Below are 22,614 nucleotides of genomic sequence, written 5' to 3' on the forward strand. Positions count from 1 at the left end.
GCATTACCTAGTGAATGAGGCATAGTTTCAAACATAACATAGCCCAGAATAGTGCACTATATAGTGAATGGGGCATAGTTTTGAACATAACATAGCCCAGAATAGTGCATTATAGTGAATGGGGCATAGTTTGAACATAACATGCCCAGAATAGTGCATGTATAGTGAACGGGGCATAGTTTTGAACATAACATAGCTTAGAGTAGTGCACTATATAGTGAACGGGGCATAGTTTTGAACATAACATAGCCCAGAATAGTGCATTATATAGTGAATGGGGCATAGTTTTGAACATACATAGCCCAGAATAGTGCACTATATAGTGAACGGGGCATAGTTTAACATAACATAGCCCAGAATAGTGCACTATATAGTGAATGGGGCATAGTTTCAAACATAACATAGCCCAGAATAGTGCACTATATAGTGAATGGGGCATAGTTTTGAACATAACATAGTCCAGAATAGTGCACTATATAGTGAATGGGGCATAGTTTTCAACATAACATAGCCCAGAATAGTGCACTATATAGTGAATGGGGCATAGTTTTCAACATAACATAGCCCAGAATAGTGCACTGTATAGTGAATGGGGCATAGTTTTGAACATAACATAGTCCAGAATAGTGCACTATATAGTGAATGAGGCATAGTTTCAAATGTACCATAGCCCAGAATAGTGCACGATATAGTGAATAGTTTACAGTTTCAAACGTAGCATAACTCAAAATAGTACACTATATAGCGAATTGTCATGGCCCAACATTATGCACTGTATCGTGAATATATCATAGCTTTAAAAATTACCCAAAATAGTGCACTATTTAGTGAGTAGGGCATATTTTTACAAATAGCCAAAATAGTGCACTATATATTGGGTAGGGCATTGTTTAAAGTAGCCAATGTCACAGTCCATACCACATCCCTTATAGCGAAATGAGTATTTTTTTTAATGTTTCAAGGTATTTTTCGTGGGCTTCACTGTGTTGATGGCGCTGGTGCTGTAGTGCTGCATTGTCTGGAGATGGCTATTGATTCTGCTGCCACAGAGAGTGTGACCTTTTACACAACACACACCTTTTTTTGTTTGCACCTTTCACACAGGTTCCTTTCATAGAAACATCACTGGCTTTGATACGGCTGACCAAGAGCAGGTGCCACTAAGCTTTTTTATTTTTTCTTTTGCTTATTTCTTTTTTTCTCTCTTTCTCTCTCTCACAGACACCCATACATACACACCGAGACATACACATGCACACACACACACACACCGGGGGAACAAAGCTTTGTGATAACGGAGCGAATCCATTTCAATCCGCTCCATTGATTTGAATGTGAATGCGCTCTGATTGTAGGTGCTGCAGAAATGACAAAATGTGAATTTGCATTTGCAGCTCAAAGAGGATTAATGGCTTGGCGCCGTGCTTTGTTCTGAAATGTCAGCACAGTCGGAAAGTTTGCTGTTGTTTGGCTTGTTATGATTATACATTCAACCCGGTCAGGCTTTTCTTTTTTGTTCCAGTGTCTCGGAGATCACAGGTTATTTCTGTCTGACGCACACATGAAGCATTCATTGCGTCACCCACAGAACAGTTATATGCCACAATTCACCATTTCCTTAGATTCGAAAGCAGTTCCCAAAGTAATTCTGAATTTCTGAATGCATGCATACACACACACACACAAACACACACGCATATATATGATTGACACGATATGTGTATATATATATATATATATATATATATATATATATATATATATATATATATATATATATATATAGTGTCAATCATAATTAATCTGTCTTATTTACTCAAAATCCCTTTATCTCTGGAGTGATGGAGCTCCATCCAACACCTTTGGGATGAGTTAGAGTGGCGTTTGTGATCCAGAACTAATCATCCAACATCAGTACCTGACCTCACTAATGCTCTTATGGCTAAAATCAACTGCAGTGTTCCAACATCTAGTGTAAACCTTCCCACAAGATAATAAGAGACAAATTCCTTATTAATACACTTGATTTCAGAAGAAACATTGTATGACTACAGATTTTTTGGACATATAGTGTATGTATGGGGGCCCCTGATTAGGATTGCTTGTTCAGAAACCTATATTCGGTAACACGAATATCTGCTGGAATACATATAGTACTGTGCAAAAGTCAGAGACCACCCTTCATTTATTTCATTTCCAGTCAAAACAGTTATTAAGTTCTTCATTTTTCAGGAGATGTTTCTGAGGAGATTATATAGAAGACAATCCACCTGAATAAAGATACAAAGAAAATGGGACTCCTAACAACCATGCAAGAGAAAGAACTGAAAACATCCACAGCTGTTTCTGTCCATCTTCCACTGTGAGAAGACGACCCAGTGCTATTAGTCTGAAAGGATGTATAGCTGACAAGAAGCCCTTACTGAGACAAGAATATAGAAAACGAAGAACATCTGCAAATAAAACAAAGAAGCTGCTGGTATACAGTGGACAACGGACTGGTCAACCCAGAGTCCAGACCTCAACATCACTGAGTGTGTTTGGGGTTACTTGGATCATAGGAAGCAGAAAATACAACCGACTTCTATCACTGAACTTTGGAGGTGTGGAAAAGTATCCCTGCAGATTTCTTTGAAAAACTGAAAGCAAGACGCCTGTAAAGAACGGAAGCTATAATAGGCGTAAAGAGTGGACACTTTAAATACCGAAAAAATTATACGTAGTTGTTGAGGCCTCTGTGCAAATTTATGTTAAATACATCTTTTCATGCAGAAAAATGAACAACCTGTATTCAATGGCTGTTTTGACTGGAAATGAAATAAATGAAGGGTGGTCTCTGAGGGTTGCACAGTATCGTATGCATTCAGAAACATGAATACATACCGGAAGAAAGCAGACTGAATAAGAGCGTCAGATTTTCCAACATTATAGATGGAGATAAGCCACAATGACAGGCGTAATTAGACATGGGTGCATTACCATACAAAAGAATTTATTGTCAGCAGTAAAATCTCTACACTGCTCTCCTCAAAACACAGAGGATATTTTCTCTCGTTTAGAAAAGAAAGCGCTTACGTCAAAACACAATATGGGAGCAAAAAGCTGGAACTGCATGATGGAACAGCATGATAAAACACACAGGGTAGAGAGGAAGTTTTTTTGATAGCATGTCCTGCAGACTAGATCACTTGTTCAGGGATTTGATTCGACTCCAGAAAAGAAAAGGAAAATAAAAAGTTTGTCTGTTCTATTTTTGTTTCAGCGAGATTGCCTGCGACAAGATTGAAGGGTTTATTAGCCTGCTGCAGGAGTGAGGGTTGGTGTTTTCAGAGCGAGGAAGAGATTATTTATATATTTATTTATTTATTTTTACTCAGGAATGTTGCACACTTTTCTTTGTTTCTACTTGTCCATATTCTTTATTCCCAAGGAAAACAAAACAGCCGGTGTCTCTTGTGACCCGTCTCCACAGCAACCGTGGTGTAGCAACAGGGTTTCCTTGTCCATGAAGACCAGATGCGTCTCTCGCGCCTTATTGACGGGCCAGCGCTCTGTGTTTTCCATCGTATTGACCATTAAACATCGACACATTGATTATTTTCCACTCAACATTTACACTGGATATCCAAGGACAGGCCTTGGATCAGCAGGGCTAATAGAGAATGCATTAAACTGACCCAAGACCAAGACACATATAACCAATTGGTATGCGGCTCACAAATAACTCCAATAACCACACAATGCCAAAGCCGGATCCACTCTTCTCTCTTCTCTCTTTCTATGGCTTGAAGAAAGCAAATAAACACCCTTTGTATACTTTCCATTGTCCTTCCATAAAGACTGGTCCAATCACAACACTGATTGTCATGTTGGATGACTTTGTGCTTTATCTAAGGTTGCGATTAATATACTGTTGAGTTGAGTTGAGTTTTTCTTTTCGGGAAAATATCGTAGATCTTAACCTGAGCTTCCGAAGGACTCAGAGAAGGGCGAGCTTTGAGGACGACTGGAGGAAATGACTTTCATGCATGAAACGATAGGGGAGGGAGGGGCTACTCTGAAAGAAAGAAGAAATGTCACTAGAGATGTACACCACCATGCAACACTCAATAACACTCGCGCTAAGACATTTTTCGACCCGTCCCGCGTCTATCCTCGCCTGCTTCCGCCATGGCTTGGTCCTTGCTTCTTCCAGGGGGAAACAAAAGGCTTGATTTTACAGACTATCAGGGTCAAAAAAAAGTTGTTTTTAAATTTCTCTTATCTCCTCCCATTGTTATTGGCCTATAAATGTTTGATAGAGATTCCATGCTAACAGATAATGCGTGAGGTGCTTCGTTAGCCGTTGGGCGATTTCCTCAGCCACTGATAGAACTGCTGTTTGTAGAGGTTGTGCCACTTCACGTTGGCTTGGACGATCTCCACGGCTCGAGCGAAAGCAGACGCTGCCCCTCCACCACTTGTCTCGATGAAATCCTTCAGCTGAGGAAGGAAAATGACAGAAATGGAGAATCTAGGGTTATTTCACAAGATCTAAAAGGCAAAGCAAAGCCAAGTAAGGTAATTTAGAGTGTACACTAACAAATCAATGTTTTTGGAGTGAAACCACTTTTGGTTCTATAAAGAACTTAACTGGATGGTGCCCTTTTTGGAAATGAAATGTGCGAGTCTCAAGACTCTTTTTAAAGTATAAAGAACATCCATATAATGTAAAGGTTCTTTACAAATTAAAAGTACTATATTACAAATTTACAATACTATATACAAGCTGAGAACCATTTGGGAACTATTATTTTTCACAGCGTGGAGTAAATGTTTTTATATGAAGCTTTGCAAAGTTTTGCATCATTCCTGTCTTATTAAAACCTTGTGAAACGTCATGGAAAAAACTCAGAGGACATGTGTAGGTTCATTGGTGGTTTCGGATAGTAAATAAAATGTATTGTAGACATTGTGATTCCTATCACCACCATTGTAAAAAACCAGAGTCAGTAAGTTTCTTTCATTTTTCACAGCAAATCACTATGAATGACTTTGTTAGCACCTCAATTACTGAATTATGCAGAAAGATTAGAAGAAAATAGAATTCCCCTTAAAAAAGCAACAAATGTGTTATAAAGTTTGTCTTGAGAGATTAGGAGATTAATCAAAAGCCCAAAAATTATTTATGTTTTATAGAATAGAAATGGAACTTAGACCAATAGAAACAGTATTTCTAACAAAATCTTGTTACATTGTTATGAATGTTTTTCTCTTCTCCTGTAAAGTTCACATACCAGAGGTTTTGTTGCAACAATTGGACAATATCTAAACATAAGAACATAAAAAACAGAAATAAAATTAAACCTAACAAGATTAATAAACACCAGAAGCAGTGTGAAATGTTTCTCCTGTGTTTTTAATTAAAAGCTCAGATGTTTTTAATGTGGCTCGCCTTAATGAAGGCTTAAGCCAAAATGTGTTAAGAGAGGGGTCTTAACCTTTTTCTTCAGCCCCCCTAGTGGCCTCCACTGGCAGAATAGAAATTGACTCATATATTTTTAATTAATACAATCAAACAAAATATTTTCCCCCATAATCTGCTTAATCAGATTAACTAGAAGTGTTTTTCAACCTGTGGGTTGCCGCCCCCCAGTGAACTGTGGTGGTGCTGTCACGCATCCCTCTGTTTCTGAAGTGTCCATGAACTTCATCTCCCAGAATCCACAGGCAGATCACGTGACTGATGACACTCCACAGCACTCCAATCATCACTCGCATTCACCTGAATACTAACTTCATTCACCTGTGTTTCTTGTCATATGACTTATTAGTATAAAGCCCGGGCTTTTACCTTAGGGTCCTTGCGAGGTATTGTTTCTGTTTGTGAGAACTACTGAGCGTTTTTTGTCAGATTGCCCTTTGTCTTTTTCAATCTTGCCTTTGGACTCTTTGACTTTGCTTTTTTTCTTTTGCCCTTTGGATCTGGTTGCATGGATTTGTTATGTTTGTCTTTCTTTGTTTTTTGGCTTTTGTGGATTTGACCCTTGCCTGTTCAACGACATTGAGTTTTGCCAAACCGCTTTATAATAAAGCCTCATTTTTCATTACAGGTACTGCCAGGGGCTGTTGGCAGTTTTTTTTTAAATGCAAAATGTTGTTACAATATATAGACATTTGAGCAGACATAATTTTTCAATATGACAGTGATTACTGTTGTGATAATTATTTGCAAATATAAAACTCAAGCTCCTTGATTTGTCTGGCAAAATGCATGACCATTATAACTGCCAGGTATGTGTATTTACATTTTCTGTACAGGTCAACATAAAATACTTCTCTTTTTGATTGAATGGAATTCATCTATCCTGGATAAATAGCTACAAACAGAAAATTTCCCAACATTTTTATGTTGTGTGATGGTACATCGAAACAAAAAGCTAAGGCCCTCCAAAGAAGAGGTTTTGAAGGACCTCCAAACAGGCAGAAGTTGCCTGTTTTTTTATGGCTACTGTGAAAAAGTGTTAATTCAATGAGGAATGCCATGGATATTCTCATTTTCTCATGTTTTTAATATGAAACTGAAAATGGTTTAAGCCTTTTGGACTAAAGCTTTGTCCGCTCCGTTCCTGAGCAGCTTTGAATTCACTCGGTGCACTCCTAACACGCCTGTATTGCGTGCTTGAAGAGAGTGTGTCTTCTTAACTAATGAGTGTTGTGTATTTTTAGCCTATCTACAGCTCCAGCTTACTCCTCTAACTAAGCCAAACAGGAGTGGAATACAAAACCATGCATTTACATGCAAATGACTGACATGTAATTGAGTAGATAACAATGCTACTTATGGGAATGAGGCTGGGGAGGAAGTTTGAAGTAAACAGAATTATAGAATTGTTGTTCTTATGCCAAGAAAAAAGAGGGAGTTTCTTTGCTTTTTCAGTCTTCCAAAACACGGCTAAATCTCTCCTGCCAATTAGTAACAAAGATGTCTAAAATGAATGCACAGTGAATAACAACATAACATCACCTCAAGCTAGATGGTATAGTGACAAAATAGCCAAGGTAGCTTAAAACGTCAGTTATCATAGATATAATCAATGATAAAACCATGTTCTGATTGTATGTGAATTATTTCTGAATAGTAGTTCACTGAAACAAGTGAAGAAATTGTATGGAAAGTGTAGATTCTAATCTTTTAGTCTATATACACTTGTGTTTATAAGTACAAGAGAAGGTAGTTTATTATGATTTGTATTAAATGAAAAGTCTGTAGGAAGAAACAAAATGACATTTTTACCATGTTTTTGTCATTTGTTATGTAATACTTATGTAATTACATATGTAATTACATAATTACAATTGAGTAGTATAGCAAAATGGCTATATACTGCCAAGAAATGGGTACTGTACAAGTACAAACTATGTAAATGAACCCTCAAAACTGCAACAATAATCTTGAGGTCCAATTAATAAGATTTAAAGGTACACAACATTCACTTTTTCATGGGGAAAGGGGTATATTTTCATAATCTAACATTGTAGAATAGAAAAATAAAATACAAAGCATGGAATGAAGAAAGGAGTCAGTGCCACTTAAAAAAAAGATAACTGCAATGGAATATGGTACAATTATGTTTTTCTAACTAAAGATAATGAAGATGCTTCCCTGGAGGTACCACCCCAGTGACAGTTTAGTAGCTTTTTTCTGAAAGTGTAGTAACTCTACGCTCCCAAATGCTTACGAACATTTGTTCAAAATAGGTATTTTGGTCGTTCCTCATTTTGACATTGGTAGTCCCCAGCAGACTCGTTCAAACCTAGTGCACCATTAATATAAACCACATGCTTAACCTACCTCTGATACCACTGGAAATCTCAAAGCTATTTCCCACCTTACTTTAGTGCCAAACGCATAAAAAGGCCATAAAGTGCTCTTCTTGCACTTCATTGTCTATGACAAAATGCTAATGTGCTATTTAAGAAAAACGCAAGTGTGGAAAAGTAAAAGCTGCAGCTTGGTGGAAGTCAGAGACAGGCATCAGCATTCAGGGCCCCTCAGGGACAAACGCTGCATGCATTTGAATAAATGAATATACAGGCCATTTCGGCAACAGGGTTAATCGTTTGTGGGTAAGTAAATGACAGAATTATAATAAGTAAACAGAATTTTGGAGTTTCCTCTAATTCATGGACACCTGGGGTTTGGTTACACAGAAGAAACATTTGTGTCGTTTTTTTCATAATTCACTACAAATTCAGCCTGCTGCAGGGGAAACCATAACAGCCGAGACTAGCAATTAAACCAACACAGACACTAAAACATAAATATTTCAGCACTGGACTAAAGCAAGCAATGACTGATTCTGTTCTAGTTAATTGTTTGCAGTGTTTCACCACAGGGCCTTTTGAGGTGCGTCTGTTAAAGGCACAGCAATGCAAAGTCTTTCTGCTTGTGTTTTTAATCTGACAGTACAGACCTTAAAACTACGCTCTCCAACCACTTTATTAGAAACCTCTACCTTTTATTTCCACTCACTGGCTACTTTAATGGAAACACATAATTTGTCCTTCCACTGACTGTCCATCTTTATTAGCAACACCCACTTTGTACTTCCACTCACTGACCACTTAATTAAAAACTCTACCATTTATTTCCAGTCACTGGCCACTTTATTAGAAACACCAGACTTCTACTTCCACTCACTGGCCACTTTATTAGAAACTCCTACCTTGTACTTTCACTCACTGGCCACTTTATTAGAAACTCCTAAGTTGTACCTTCACTCACTGGCCACTTTATTAGAAACACCTGACTTGTACTTCCACTCACTAGCCACTTTATAAGAAACCCTTGCCTTATATGTCCACTATGTAAGTGTACAATTACAGACTGTTAAACCTATTATCAGCTCCCTTCATAATTGGTCAGTTTCTGACCACAAGACCGCTGTTGTTCAGATATTATTTGGGTGGTGGATAATTTTCAGCACAGCGGTCACACTGACATGGTAGTGGTCATAGTACTGTGTGTAGTGCTAAGGTTTTTTTACGTCATTGTCACTGCTAGGTTAAGAGGTGTCCGCCACCCAAAAATATCCAGCAGCTCTCTGGTCAGTAGCTGACCTTTGGTAGCTCTGAGTGGTGCAGCTCCCTGAAGGTTGATTCCCAGTGATGCAGAAAGCTTAATTGGCATCCCTCTCTCTGGGTGGGTAGGATGAAGGGCAGGAGGATGGCTAACACAAACTGTGCATCAACTGATGGTCTATAGTCTCTATCTGGACACCAGCAAGGTAGAGCTACTAGAAAAGGGTTTCTGATAAAGTGGCCAGTGAGGGTATATTCCATACAAATGCTCTAGCCTGACAAAAGTAACAGAAGCCTTTCTCTGATCACAGTTAGTATGGAATGAACATGCATAGAAATGTGTCTTGAAGGTTTATTCTATATTAATGTGATGGAGAAAACAGACTTCTAGGGTTTTAGGGTTCCATTTAGACGTATTTGTCATTTTCTTCTCCTAAAGGAACCTGGTTATCCAGAGTTTTACTAAGAGAGTAAAGAAAAAAAAGATGTGATTTATCTTTTGATGGCTATCTCATTTCCCCAACAACTCCAGCTGTTCAGAAGTGTGCCCTGGCTGAAAGCTGCTGCTAGCGGAGCTGTATTAGCGTCAGACTCACCTCAGTGAGCTCACTCTCAGTGTTGAGAAACTCCGTCACCCCGCTGATTAATTTAGAGTTCATAAATAAGGCCTCTCCATACCTGCATGGGAAAAAAAACGAGGAGAGTCACTCTCAATAAAGCTTCGCTGTTTACAAGCCACGGCGCACCACTCCGGGGGCCACGCACACAGCAAAGCCAATAAATATTATTCATTATGCGCTCTATAGCTCCACACACAAACAAGAAAATCAAGATTCAGCAGTGTCGGCTTATGACTGTGAGAAAGCGCATATATATTTCATAAGACACTGAGAGAAAGACGAGTGTTAAAGATTTATACAAAAACACACACTGGTGAAAAGAAGAATTGCCTGCGACTTTAGAAAAACGTACCTGGAGTTTAGCATGTCCCACTTTTCCCTGAAGTACCTCCACGCTAAATGGCGTCCGTGCGGATTGCGGCCGACGTGGATGATCACGTCGATCACGTCCTGATCCGGCACCAGGTCCGAGCTTAGAGAGAGGTTGAGCAGTCTAAAAAACAACAAACAAATAAACAAACAAACAGACATAAATATTAGCAGTGTCCGCTGTGAACACTGCAGAGTCCCTGTTGTGTCCAATATGCATATGTGAATATAAAACAGACATAAATAATGTATACTATATGTGTTAGCTGCTAAATATGACCTTAATTAGGTATTGTGTGTCCTCAGCATCTTTCTTCCTGTTTCAGCATGTGTACATGGTTATTTTTAGGACACAAGAAATGTTTCCCTGGACTTGTGTGTCCTATTGAGTTGGTTGGAGGTGTAGCTTTAACTGCAGTGTCTTTTTGAGAAAAAAAAAGAATATACATAACATTTTCACTGTAGGATCAAACATATTTCCCTAGCCCTGGTTGCTCATGGTAAGGGTGCCAATAATTCTGGTAGGTCTTGTATTTGTGGTTTTTAAACAAAGGTTTTCATGTTAAAGCTGCACTATGTTAGATTTTTGGTTAAAATAGAAAGAGGCAGCAAAACAACATGCTAACAATAACTATTTGTTAATGAATACTAATAACTATATAATAGTTACATATTAATAAATGGCACCATTTGAATTATTAACCATTTACTTAGTGATGTACAAAAAATAACTACGAGCCACAACTCTTAAAATATATAACTTGAATTATTAACCATTTACTTAATTGCACAAACCAGTTGATAATTATGAATTAATCATACATCATTATTCAAATGATTAAGTAGTTTAGTATTTTGTTACTTTGTGATGCGTAAACATTTCTCTAATGCTTAGTTTGTCATTACTAAGTGGTTAATATATACTTTTTTTAAAGATTAATAATCATTAATATTTCCCCTATTATAAAATTGTGACTTAAAACACATTGTATTACTTATTACACTTAAACATAATACATTTATGAAACCCATTTATAATGCTTTATTTGCAAGTCAGTAAGTAAATGGTTAATCATTCATGCATATGTAACAATCATGTAATTATTAACATTAACCATCATTATGTAATGATTAAACTGCTATTTATAGGGGCCTGTAATTATGAAGTGGTACCAAATTGACATCCTACTGATGAAAGTTTGATGACAATTTTGTTACATCATTGGAAAGTTCTCCTTGAATACTTTTTCAACATGCTTCCCAGTATTAGATTCATCCGTCCGGGAAAGGGGTCTGAAGCACAACTCACGTTACAAAATGTTTTTCTGCACGCTGCATACAATTACATATTTCCACCAGAGAGGTCTCCAAATCCCCAAAACTGACATAGTGCAGCTTTAAGTAAAAAATACTGTTCTCATGGTCTCATTAGTCATGATGTTCTAGACCAGTGGTCTACAAAATGGTCCTCAGGGCCCCCTGCTTACTTGCTCTATAGTTATGCATTGTTAGGCTGGAGCAATTCTGGATAGACAATTCTATGTACTGTCGAGCCTGAAAAGTGCCCATGTTGCTATATCTGATATATTTTCACCATGACTGTTTCATTCCACTGACCACTGGTTGCTAAGTAGCAATAAACAGGGCAGAAAGCACTTAAATTATTATACTTTGCTACTATTATAAGTATAATTTTGGAGGATTTGTACTTTACATATGTACTATTGAAATGTAATCCTTGTACTTTTACTCAATCACATTTCCATAAGAAAACACATACTATTCCTTACATTTTCATTCAAACCTTCCAAGTACTTGTTTCAAATCTCAAAGGCCAGGAGATTTTTCTGTTTTCTCTTGTCTTTTTTTTTAAAACCTGGTCCAATATCCACCGGCCACACCACCACCCTGTCTTTTATGAACAATAACCCCTTTCTTTTATTTTATTGTTATTGACATTTAATTCACAGTTTATTATGGTGCGGATATCATATGATGACAAGTGGTGGTGAAGCTGTGTATCCTACCCACCAATAAGCCCTGCCATAAGCCCCCCAATTTTTTGTTTTTATCACAACTTCCCATTTGGTAACTACGCTGTAAATACAGCCGGTTTTAATTCACTGTTTTTGTGATGTCATGAAAACTCAAAAACATATATCCAGCTTTTCCACTAACATTAGTTAAGCCCCACCCATTCATGCTGAGGTTATAAGGAGTGTTTCAGCACAATATGTTTGAAGCACAATACAGAGCTCATTTACATATACCACTCTTAAAGTCACAGTAACAAAACAACATGTTTAATTCTAAGGAATGTAGTGAAGCTGGAAAATAATCACATAAAAACAAATTTGTTTCTGTTAAAAATGAAGACTGTTTTTGGTATATAAAACCACAAAACATGTCATAAGTAGACTCAAGGGAAAAAGTAAAATGCAAAAAAAATGTAATTTTTGACCTAAATTGAAAATGCCTGTTGCTCTTTACAATGTGGGTAAATTTTAATGATGAATAAAAGAACTAAAAAGAAATGCCCTAAAATGCCTTGGAAAAAAAGCCTGGTTCCATTGACTTACATTAAAAGTAAAAGTTTGTTTTTTCCTCCTCCTGTAAAGTTACTATTTTGGAGATACACGGTTTTGTTCTGACAGCAGTGATATACTTTTAACTGAGTAAGATTCTGTCAAAGTATCTACACTTTCACTTGATCACAGTTTCTCTTTTACCCCCTGATACTAATAGGCACTTTTTTGGCAGAGGAGACTGACAGTATTAGAAAACATATATTTAAAACAATGTTTCTTTGCTTATTTGAATTTATATAAAGCAATAGAACATTCAAGGTGGTGTATAACATGATGGCTGTTGTGATCTGCTATGATCAAATCACACTCATAACAGTCTTGCTTAAATAAATATCACTGTCTCTGCTTACAATTGGTATTACAGTTTAAAATGCTAGTTTACATGCAGTTCATTTTAGCAAGTGATTTTCAAGTCATGTTAAAACTTCTATGCAAACTTACAGTATATGCCTGTTGACATTTCATCTTTCAAATGTCTGTTTACTGAAATACAACTAACCTTCTCATGGGGGTTGAAATGAGAGGTGTGGATTCTGTTGTTTACCAGAAATGCAAATGCAAAAAAGGCATTTAGAGATTTAAATGTGATTCAGTATTGATTCTTACATTGGGAACTTTGTCTGTGAACTTTAATAGGGCAATGTTCTCGCGATCCGTTTCCATTTCTGCGAAACAGCGGAAGGTCAGGTTTGCTGCTTTGTTATTCAGAATCCCTGACGGCAGCTTTAAAGCACGTCGCAGGAGAATTCTAAAGTAGCCGGGTGAATAACAACACCATTCACTTCTGTACTTAATCAGGCGGATGTTGAACAGCATGCACGAAAGCTAATTATTCAAGACCATTTTTTTGTTGTATTAATGCCATAATACAGGATCTTTAAAAAAGAATTAACCTGGAGAGACAGAATCAAACACGGACACGTTCACTTGCGTCAAATTGGTGCAAAATGTCAAGTGGGGATTAAGGAAGGAAATAGGAAATGAGACATTGCAGAAAAAGACACCGCCACGGTGTACAAGTTTTCAATTTGCAATTACATTCGGGGTAATTGCTTCGCTGTGGTCAGGAGAAACCAAACGGCCCTCTTTCTCATCAATGTCTCATTTTTTTCTTCTTTCCCTCTCTGTTCTCCATTTGAACTCCGTTTGTCCTCCGGAGAACACCCGGGAGATTAATGCTAATGCCGACAAGCTTTGTATCTGCGCACACAATTCAGTTTCACCATCCATTATTGTGCAGAAGAAGCAGATGCATGTTTTTCTTTTAACCCTGATAGATCCCCCATGGCCTATACAACATGAATAGTCCTCTTCTTATTCTTCTTGAACCATTTCTCACTTGCAACTCATTGAAACAAGTGGAAAGATTCGGTGGAAATCGCAGATCCTGAACATTCAATCCATACCACATTTACACTTGTAAATAGAAAAGGAAATATTACATTATGATTTGAATTGGAAGAAAAGTTTTTGTGTGCAATTTTGAGGTTGGACGACAGAACAAAGGTACATGTAATTAATTAACTATGTAATTAATTATGTAATTATGTAATTACATGTGAATAACTAATGTAAACCAGTGGTGAACTGTGACTATTAACACTAGGCCTCCAGTTTGTCCCCCAAATTTCAAAACTTGGTAAAAAACTAGAAAAATAACACCTTTATGATGATACCAATTTCTGTTGGCACCCCTCAGAGATTTTTAATAATAGCCAGTGGCTGCTAATATTCAAGAGGAGCATTTTTTAGCCATTCTAGATTAAACATGAACATTTGAGGCTTGTAAAAAATGCTGCATACATTTTATTTGAAGCTTGCAACAGATATTAACAGATATTTTACCTTAAATGTAGCAGTTTCACTGTGAATCTTTTAATAATGAACCCTGATTTAGAGCTGCCAACACTGGTTAAACTACCACTCATATTTATAGTCAGTAATGTATCTAGAACTAGAGGCCTAGAGTGACATTTGTCCTCATGTGATTGGCTATGTTGGTAGTTTATCTAACGTATAAGGCCTTCTGTCTAACTCCTAAAGGCCTAACCAAAGGGAGGGCTCACTTGGCTGTACCTACCCGGATACCACAGAGAAAAAAACATCTTGATCAGAGAAATTTCCTTTGGCTGGTTCAAGATTTTAATCATTTTTTCCAACCAAAATGTATTACCATATTACTGGAGCTGATGATTCTAAAAGTCTAGTAAAAATTAGAAGACATGCATTTTTTAGTCCCCAGAAGCCCAGAAGGCCCTGAGAGTCCCCAACTGATGTAAACTGCACAGCAGTATTGTAGCAAAACGACAATAACCAACTCCAGACTTCTAAAGGGTTAAGAATAGAGCATCTATTATTCAGTGCTAATAGCAAGCAGGCACCTCTGCAAGCTCTGCCGTTTTCACGTTTACACTTTGATTTGCAGTCAGAATCTGAAATGACACTCGTGTTTCAGAGCACTGTCAGGGGAAAAAGACTGTGTGAAATTTCTGTACTATATGGCCATATGTGAGATTGCATTTCTCAGTGTTTCCTCACTGCCAAACTTAGTTTCAGCTGTGTGCCGAAGTGCATCATGAAGAACTAGCCCAAGATTAGCCCTTATTCCTTGGGCTCCAGCTTGACACAAATATACCTGACTTTAGCGATAAAGTGCATGAGCAACTGCCGCCCTCATTAGCTTCCAAACAGTGCTGAAGCTGCGTGACAATGAGCGATAAATCTCTGAGGGTGCCACCCAGAAGTTTCTCCTTGGCTCCTTTGCTAATTTCTTACTTCAGAGTTTCTCCACTCGTCTCTTTGTCTACTGGGACAGCGCTTAACATGCTGGACCAGCAGATGCTTCGAGTTTGCAAGGAAGTGTAGCAAACAAGACAAGGTGACAAAGTTGGCCTTTTGGGATGCAAGGTAGCTTTCTCTACTTTTGGCTGTAGTCTGAATTAAACACTTTACTCAGGAAGCGCCTGTGGGGCAAGGGAGATACTAAAAGCTAATTTATGCTTTCCAGTAGAACAAACATTGCTTCGTTTGCACATTAACTATGATGCAATATGGCACTTTTGTGTGCTTAATTTGTTCCTTTGGTGTCATTTTTGGTCTGGTAACATGCAGATAGCACTTTCTTGGCCACATAAAGCAGGCTAAACAACTGGCCTCCTTTATGTCTAGCTCAAAATTAGCTTTGTCCAGTATCTACATCATAGACCATCCTAGACCCATGGACTGAATTTAAGACTGGCTTTTCACATTACACTTGTTTATGTTTGCTGAGATTTAATCTGAGTTTCACTTGTTTTGCATAATGTAAAGAATCATGAATGTAATTTGAAACTTGTTTGAATTTCACAGACAACAGGTGCAACTGTCTTTGTTTTGTGAAATCAAAGCTCAAATATTGTACCATGTGATGACATCAAACAAAAATTTTTAACCTATTGCCTGAAAGTCAAATTGAAATAAAAAATGACCATTTTTTACCTTGTTAGTTCATGTCTCTGGTCATACCGGCACAAATCATCATATCATACCATTTAAGAGTGTGATTCCATGGTTGAGGTGCCATTTAACCCATGTAACTCTTAAAAATTAAACCTTTTCATATATATTTTTTTTACCACTGAATCTAAGAAAACATGCCATGCTATTGTAATGGTGCAATTTAACCATTCAAAAAAGTGCTGATCTCAGGAACACTATTTCATTATTTAGCATAGAATTAGCAAACACACAATGTGGGTAACTAGCAACCATGCCATTGGCATGAGAACTCTATGGCCATTTTAAGGATTTCAGTAAAAAATACATTTTTTAAACTGAAAATTTACTTTCAATCTGTAATCTGGGTAACAGAGTTGTACTTTCACTTTGACCTTGCCAATCAATATCACAATACAATCATAAAAAAAAGAAAAATCATGAGAAATTTGACTTTTCTCATGATCTTAACAGTCTTGGTCTTGACATCATTTGGATTGTTGGAGTCTTGTCTCGGTCTCAGGGTGGGGTGAACTTAGCCGAGTGCAATGCCTCCATCTGAGGTAACTGGAAACTTTTTTTCTATCATTATTGAATAACAACAACACCTTCAAACAGAATAAAACAGTGTTTTCTCTACAAATAAAATATGTTTCCATTCATCTTTCCATGACGGCTTAACTAAGTATCATTTGTTTGTTGATCTTCCTTGGTTCCAAAGTTCAAACATCCCCTGAAGGCAGATCAGAATGTTTTAATTCAAAAATAACAGTTAGGTGTAGATTCTGAAAAAAGTTTTAGAGAAAAAGCGACGGTGAATAATCTCACCATCATTTGCTTCTAAATGTTGCAATGCAAAGTTAGACTAAGATTATGAAATAATAATAGTTAATATTTAAATAAATGAAATTAATTTTAATTAAAAATTTTCATTATTCAATCTTATATTTTACAAAATCCATTACAAACTCTAATATTATTTATTAATATATATCATGCATACTGAAGGTTAAAGAATGCACAATGACCTACAAATGAATTTCAGTTTTTTACTCTTGTCTTGACTCAGACTCTACTACTACAGGGTCTTGGACTCGGCCCTAGCACTAACACTGCTGTAGATAGGTTGTTGTCAGGTTTTAAGAAACATGCACACAGGATGTTGTCAATGACTTTATCTATGTTTAAAATGTCTTTTACTTTACATTCATATATGTAAAAGTAATATCAGTGTGACACAAATTGTTTTTGCCCTTTTGTTTTGCCTGTCTCTAAAACGTCTTATGCTTTTTGATTATATCACTGTGCAGCAGTGAGCAGGAGAAATAATATTAACCAACAATATCATATTTCACACCCTCCCCCCACCTATCATCAAGAGAAAATGCTCAGCTAACTCAGGGACCCTCCCTGATATTGTGTTTCACCTGCAAATACATCTCAGTACTTTCTGTTAATCAGTTGGCTTAACTAGCTTAAAATTAAATTACCCTTATTAGTCCCACAATGGGGAAATTTCACCTCCGCATTTGACCCATCCATGCAGTGAAACACCACATACACACTAGTGAATGCACACACACACTAGGGGGCAGTGAGCACACTTGCCTGGAGTGGTGGGCATCCCTATCCGCAGCACTGGGGAGCAGTTGGGGGTTAGGTGCCTTGCTCAAAGGCACTTCAGTCATGTACTGTCAGCTCAGAGGATCGATTTGGTGACCTTTGGCTGGTTCCCTAACCTCCAGCCCACAAGTTGCTAGCTAACAGCTAATATTAACACTATTTGAACAGCTGCTTGAGTCACAATTTGTTCTACTTTGTTAGCCTGCAATTGGTATATGAAAAATACTAGCTAATTTTGCTACCTAAAGGAATAGGACAAATAAGTGTTGTCACAATGTGGTAGTGTTGCATTGATACAATAAGATTTTATACTAGTCCTGAGAGTTATTTAACCAACATACTGGAAAAACACCAAAAACTTTTTGGTCATTTTATGTCACTCTAAAGCATCTCCTTTGGCTAACTGGCTACCATCAGCTACATTGCTTAAGAATTACCTTAGTGACTAATATGAAATACTGCACTATCCTACACATGCACTCACACAAATGTCTATTTCAATTTTTTCTTTGTTGAGTATTAAAATATGAGCAAAAACACTCTTCTTTTTATTCTTTCTATGGCTACTAACATACATAGGAATAGCATTCACTTCTTATGTTGAACTCTCTATGAAGTAATAATCCTTAAAATAGCAATCAAAGCATTAACATACCATCCTAGTTTATATTTTGGTGCTCTTATTAGTCATGCAATAGGGTTTAGCAGTACTACCTTCAACAGATTTTCTAGATTTTCACTGCTTTCATCTGCAAATATTACCAAAGACAAAGAATCCCTCTGGGAATATTAACACTTATAGCAGCTCTGCCTGCTTTTAAAAGCTGGAAAATGAGACAGAAAAGAAGTAAAATCAGTTACATACTTGGGTACATTTGACATTACAGCCAACAAGATTGTACCATTATTGCCAGTATTTTATCTGTCCTTTTTGTATTTACTGTAAACTGTACCATAAACTGAGCTGCTTAGAGACTGACTGGATGCCAGTTATCCACCTGAAAATACAGCCAACCTTTGTGTTCCGATTTGGTTTGTAATCATACATGTTGCATTAACTTTCATTACATTTGAACTGCTTCATGTAACTCTCAAGTTTCCAGCAACTAGCATATAAGTTTCACTAGCAGATCAGCCAGCCACTCCTGCTTGTATTACAAGACAGGGTTTGTATCTAGCCAACAGCATCTTGAGCATATGTTTATTCTGAAGTTGCCGAGGACAAAGACACCTATGCTAGGCACATAAGTGCTTCCACCTGAGCTGGCGTTCTCAATCTGGAATTCAGAGTGAGTCACAGCTCTATCCCTATAGCATACAGGCCCACACACACACAAATACACACATCTAATCTGGCACAGGAGCCTTACGTTCAGCCTGTGGTTGTGCATGCTGTGTGAAATTCAAGTGTAGCTTAAATCAATGAAGTCCTGCTCGAGGCCATCTCCAAGAGCAGCGGATAGCGAATTATCCTCCATTCACAGCTTCTGCAATGTCTTAGAGGCCTTTTCAAGTTTCATGCACCGCGTTCATCCTGGCATTAATTTAAAATCTAATTTGACTAAAAATTGCTCAAAAAATCAATACATATGCAAAGTCTAGGTTCATATGCACGACTTTCCACAGGGAAAAACATGACTCACTTTTCTGTTATTTACGAGTATGCAGCCTATAACCTCTCCTGGTCTGTACCGCCAATGTATGAGTCAACATCAAAATCACGGATGCCCCAGGTCCATCATCATCATGAATTATCCAGCAAGACTGCGGCAACTTCAAGCTTTTAGAAGATACAGCATGATTCATCAAACCCTACCTGCACACGGTGTGAGAAAAGTACAAAAAAAAGCTTTCAGAAATTCAGGCAGACCCTTAGCCAGCATTCATAAACGGCATCTCTTAACAGAGCTAACTAGGTCCAACTCAGACGCTGTTAAAACTCTCCACAGGGAGGCCACAGCTGTTGTTTTCTTGCTGCCTTGGCAGCTACACTCTGTGTTAAAGGGTTCTTGCTATGTGGCACATTCTAGCCACAGTTGCTAATGCCATGCACTACTGTTAATGCTAATGCTGCACGTCATAACACAATGCTACTGTTTCCAATTAGCACATGCATGTGGTTAATGGATTTCCAAAGCATATACCTCCTGTTTTCCTTCCAGCACTGTCTGACACTTCATAACAACACAGCATCTCTTTGCAGCTGCTCTGCATCTTTTTCCACCTTCCATTTCATTCATTAGCACATGACCATATGCTAAGCAAAAACGCTTTTTCACTACACTGTCAAATGTTCCACCTTCGTAGATTACATGGCTATGTTTAGAACTACACTGAAGTAAGATTATTATTCTTTCTCCTGCATATACACTTCATTTAGATGTATGTTTATGTGCACTGTTGATTTTCTAAGTGAAAGTAAGTTACATTTACTCTGCAAAGAACACATTTCTGCACATTTTATTCCACAATTACTGTTTATTTGCTGAATTTCACACAGTGGAGAAATAAAAAAAACTGTGCAAAAGTTTTGATATATTTTATATTTTATTTTTTCCAATATCCTAAACTTAGCCAATAAACAGAAATTGGTTCCCTATAGGCAATGTGTTAATGTGTTTTCACTTAGAAAATCAACAAAAACCTGTAATTTGACGTTAGGTGTTCAATCTTTTGCATGCTATAGGTATGCAGTAAAAACAAACGCTTCATATATCACAAACCCATGGCTTTCTGTCAAATAATGGTGTATAAACCCATATAGCGCTTCCTATTAAACAATTACTTCCACTATTAGAGATACATTTACTTTACAACTCCTCATGCAGGGCAATTGCAACTTAAAACACTGTTTAAAAAGGTAATAAACAACATAAACAGTCAACAACAGACACTATTAAAGCTCTCTAAAGGGAGGCCACAGCTGTTGTTTTCTTGCTGCTTTGGCTGTTAGACTTCACATTAAAAGGCCTTTGCCATTTGCCACATTCTGGCTGGAGATACTTGTTTTATCGTATGCTGAAACAAGATATAAATTCAAAAGGCACACAATGTTCACAAGGGTCTACAAGAATCTAAAAACATTAATGAATGCAGCAACAAAACATCTTGATTTCTTTTTCTACTGTTGCTCTCTGTCTTTCATAAGGTTCATTCAATCTCATAACATGCTGAGATTCCAGAACTGTTTGAAGAATTCAAAAATTCTGGAACCTCCAAGGAACTGAAGAGTTTGGAAACATTTGAAGAAACTAAAGAATTTCATAAGCTTTTGAGGAAATAAAGAGTTACAGAACATTTGAAAGAAATAAGAAGTTCTGGAACCATTTGACAAACTAAAGTTTTTGGGGATCTAAAGAGTTTTGAAACCTTTTGAGGAATCAAAGATTTCTAGAACCTTTTGAGGAAATAAGGAGAGCTGGAAAGAAACTAAATAATTCTGTCCCCTATAAAAATAATTCTGTTTATAGACCCTTTTAAGGAACTGCAGCCAGTTGCACCAGCTGAATGCAAGTTTGATCGTAGCCTAGTTTGAACGTAAACTGCCAATACATTCAAGTTTGCGAGCTACTAGAATTTAACCGGTTGCACCAAGTAACATAGTTTCAACGTAGCTTTAGGTTATAACACATGCCCACAGTAGGTGTAAGTTCTGCCATAACAATCCGTTGAAATGGCTGGTCGATTTGATTAATGGGAAAATTAGCAAAAAAACGTAATATGTCACAATTTTGCGCTGACACTTTGGCAGAATAGACTACACCTGTTTTCAGCGATCGGAGATAGAAGAGATTACAGACTTCCCATCTGCACAGGAACAGAGCCCTGAGACCTACTTTGTGTCTGGCTCTAAGATATTCTGGATCCAAAACATGGTGGAAGACTCTGTTCAAGTACATAAGTCAACTGCATGCAGAGCAATGAAAGCAGCTCCATCAGTGCTCAGGTTGTGTGTGACACTGACCTTATTATAATACAATACATAACATAGATTATTTTAAAAATATAATTAACATAGCTAACATTACCTTTCTGTTATTGAGCAGATTCAAATAGCAGTTACATTAGCTGCAGCTTCATTAACGTTACCAACTGTTCATTGATAAATTGCCATAAATATTATGCATGAGAACCCAGTCTGAATATCAAAAAAATTCCAGCTGCAGAACAGAATAAACATACATACAAGAGATGGCCACTAAGAAAAGTAGCTAATACAACCTACATACCTTAAGTGAAAAGAAATACGTGTGGAGATAATGCGTGTATTGTTTCCTGTTTATGTCGGGTAGTGTTACTGATTGGCTGCAGAGTGAAAACGTTATTCTGTGTTCTGTGTTATTCTGCGTTTTGGTCTATGATCACTTTGCACTCTACTAGTACAGATGTACCGTAAGTGTCTGTGGTGCAAACAAAAATTCTGTGTGTCGCTAGTTTTAAACTAACTACTCTCAATGTAAGGTTTAGGATGGACTTTACACCCCAACCTACGATCAAACTTACGTTCAGCTGGCGCAACCGGCTGCAGAAGAGTTCTGAAACCTTTTGAGGAACTAAAGAATTCTGGAACATTTTGAGCATTTTGAGAAAATAAAGAAAATCTTGTGAGGAACTAAAGAGTCCTAGACTCTTTGAACTAGAACTTCACACTTCCTGAACAGTTTCCTATTTTCAAAATCCACTGCACTGCAGGAACTGTGATCATTAGGTGAAATAACAGAAGTGAGGCAAACTGCATTACGGTTACATCATGTGTGCAGGAAAAGGCCAGAAACACAGTAAGCTTGGAGGAGGTTGAGACTGCAACTGTTTTTCCCATATAGTTTTTTTTTTTTTTTGTTAATATGATCATCAATACTGGAACAGAGCAGAGTTTG

The 22,614-nt window shown here is 37.3% G+C and overlaps 1 protein-coding gene across 1 annotated transcript in view; it reads right to left on the bottom strand.

Annotated features, from left to right (window-relative positions):
* Positions 1–2,971: 2,971 nt before the first annotated feature.
* Positions 2,972–22,614, bottom strand: part of LOC118812328 (thyrotropin-releasing hormone-degrading ectoenzyme-like) — a 357,198-nt gene continuing 337,555 nt past the window's right edge. Inside the window, exons 18-20 of the mRNA XM_036577232.1 lie at positions 10,036–10,176; positions 9,660–9,741; positions 2,972–4,482 (exon numbers count right to left, since the gene is read on the bottom strand). Of these exons, the coding sequence (XP_036433125.1) occupies positions 4,339–4,482; positions 9,660–9,741; positions 10,036–10,176 (367 nt within the window). The 3' untranslated portion in view covers positions 2,972–4,338. The remainder of the gene's footprint in view (positions 4,483–9,659; positions 9,742–10,035; positions 10,177–22,614) is intronic.

This window comes from Colossoma macropomum, unplaced genomic scaffold (assembly GCF_904425465.1).
Source record: "Colossoma macropomum unplaced genomic scaffold, Colossoma_macropomum, whole genome shotgun sequence".
In the NCBI taxonomy this organism is placed as follows: Eukaryota; Metazoa; Chordata; class Actinopteri; order Characiformes; family Serrasalmidae; genus Colossoma; species Colossoma macropomum.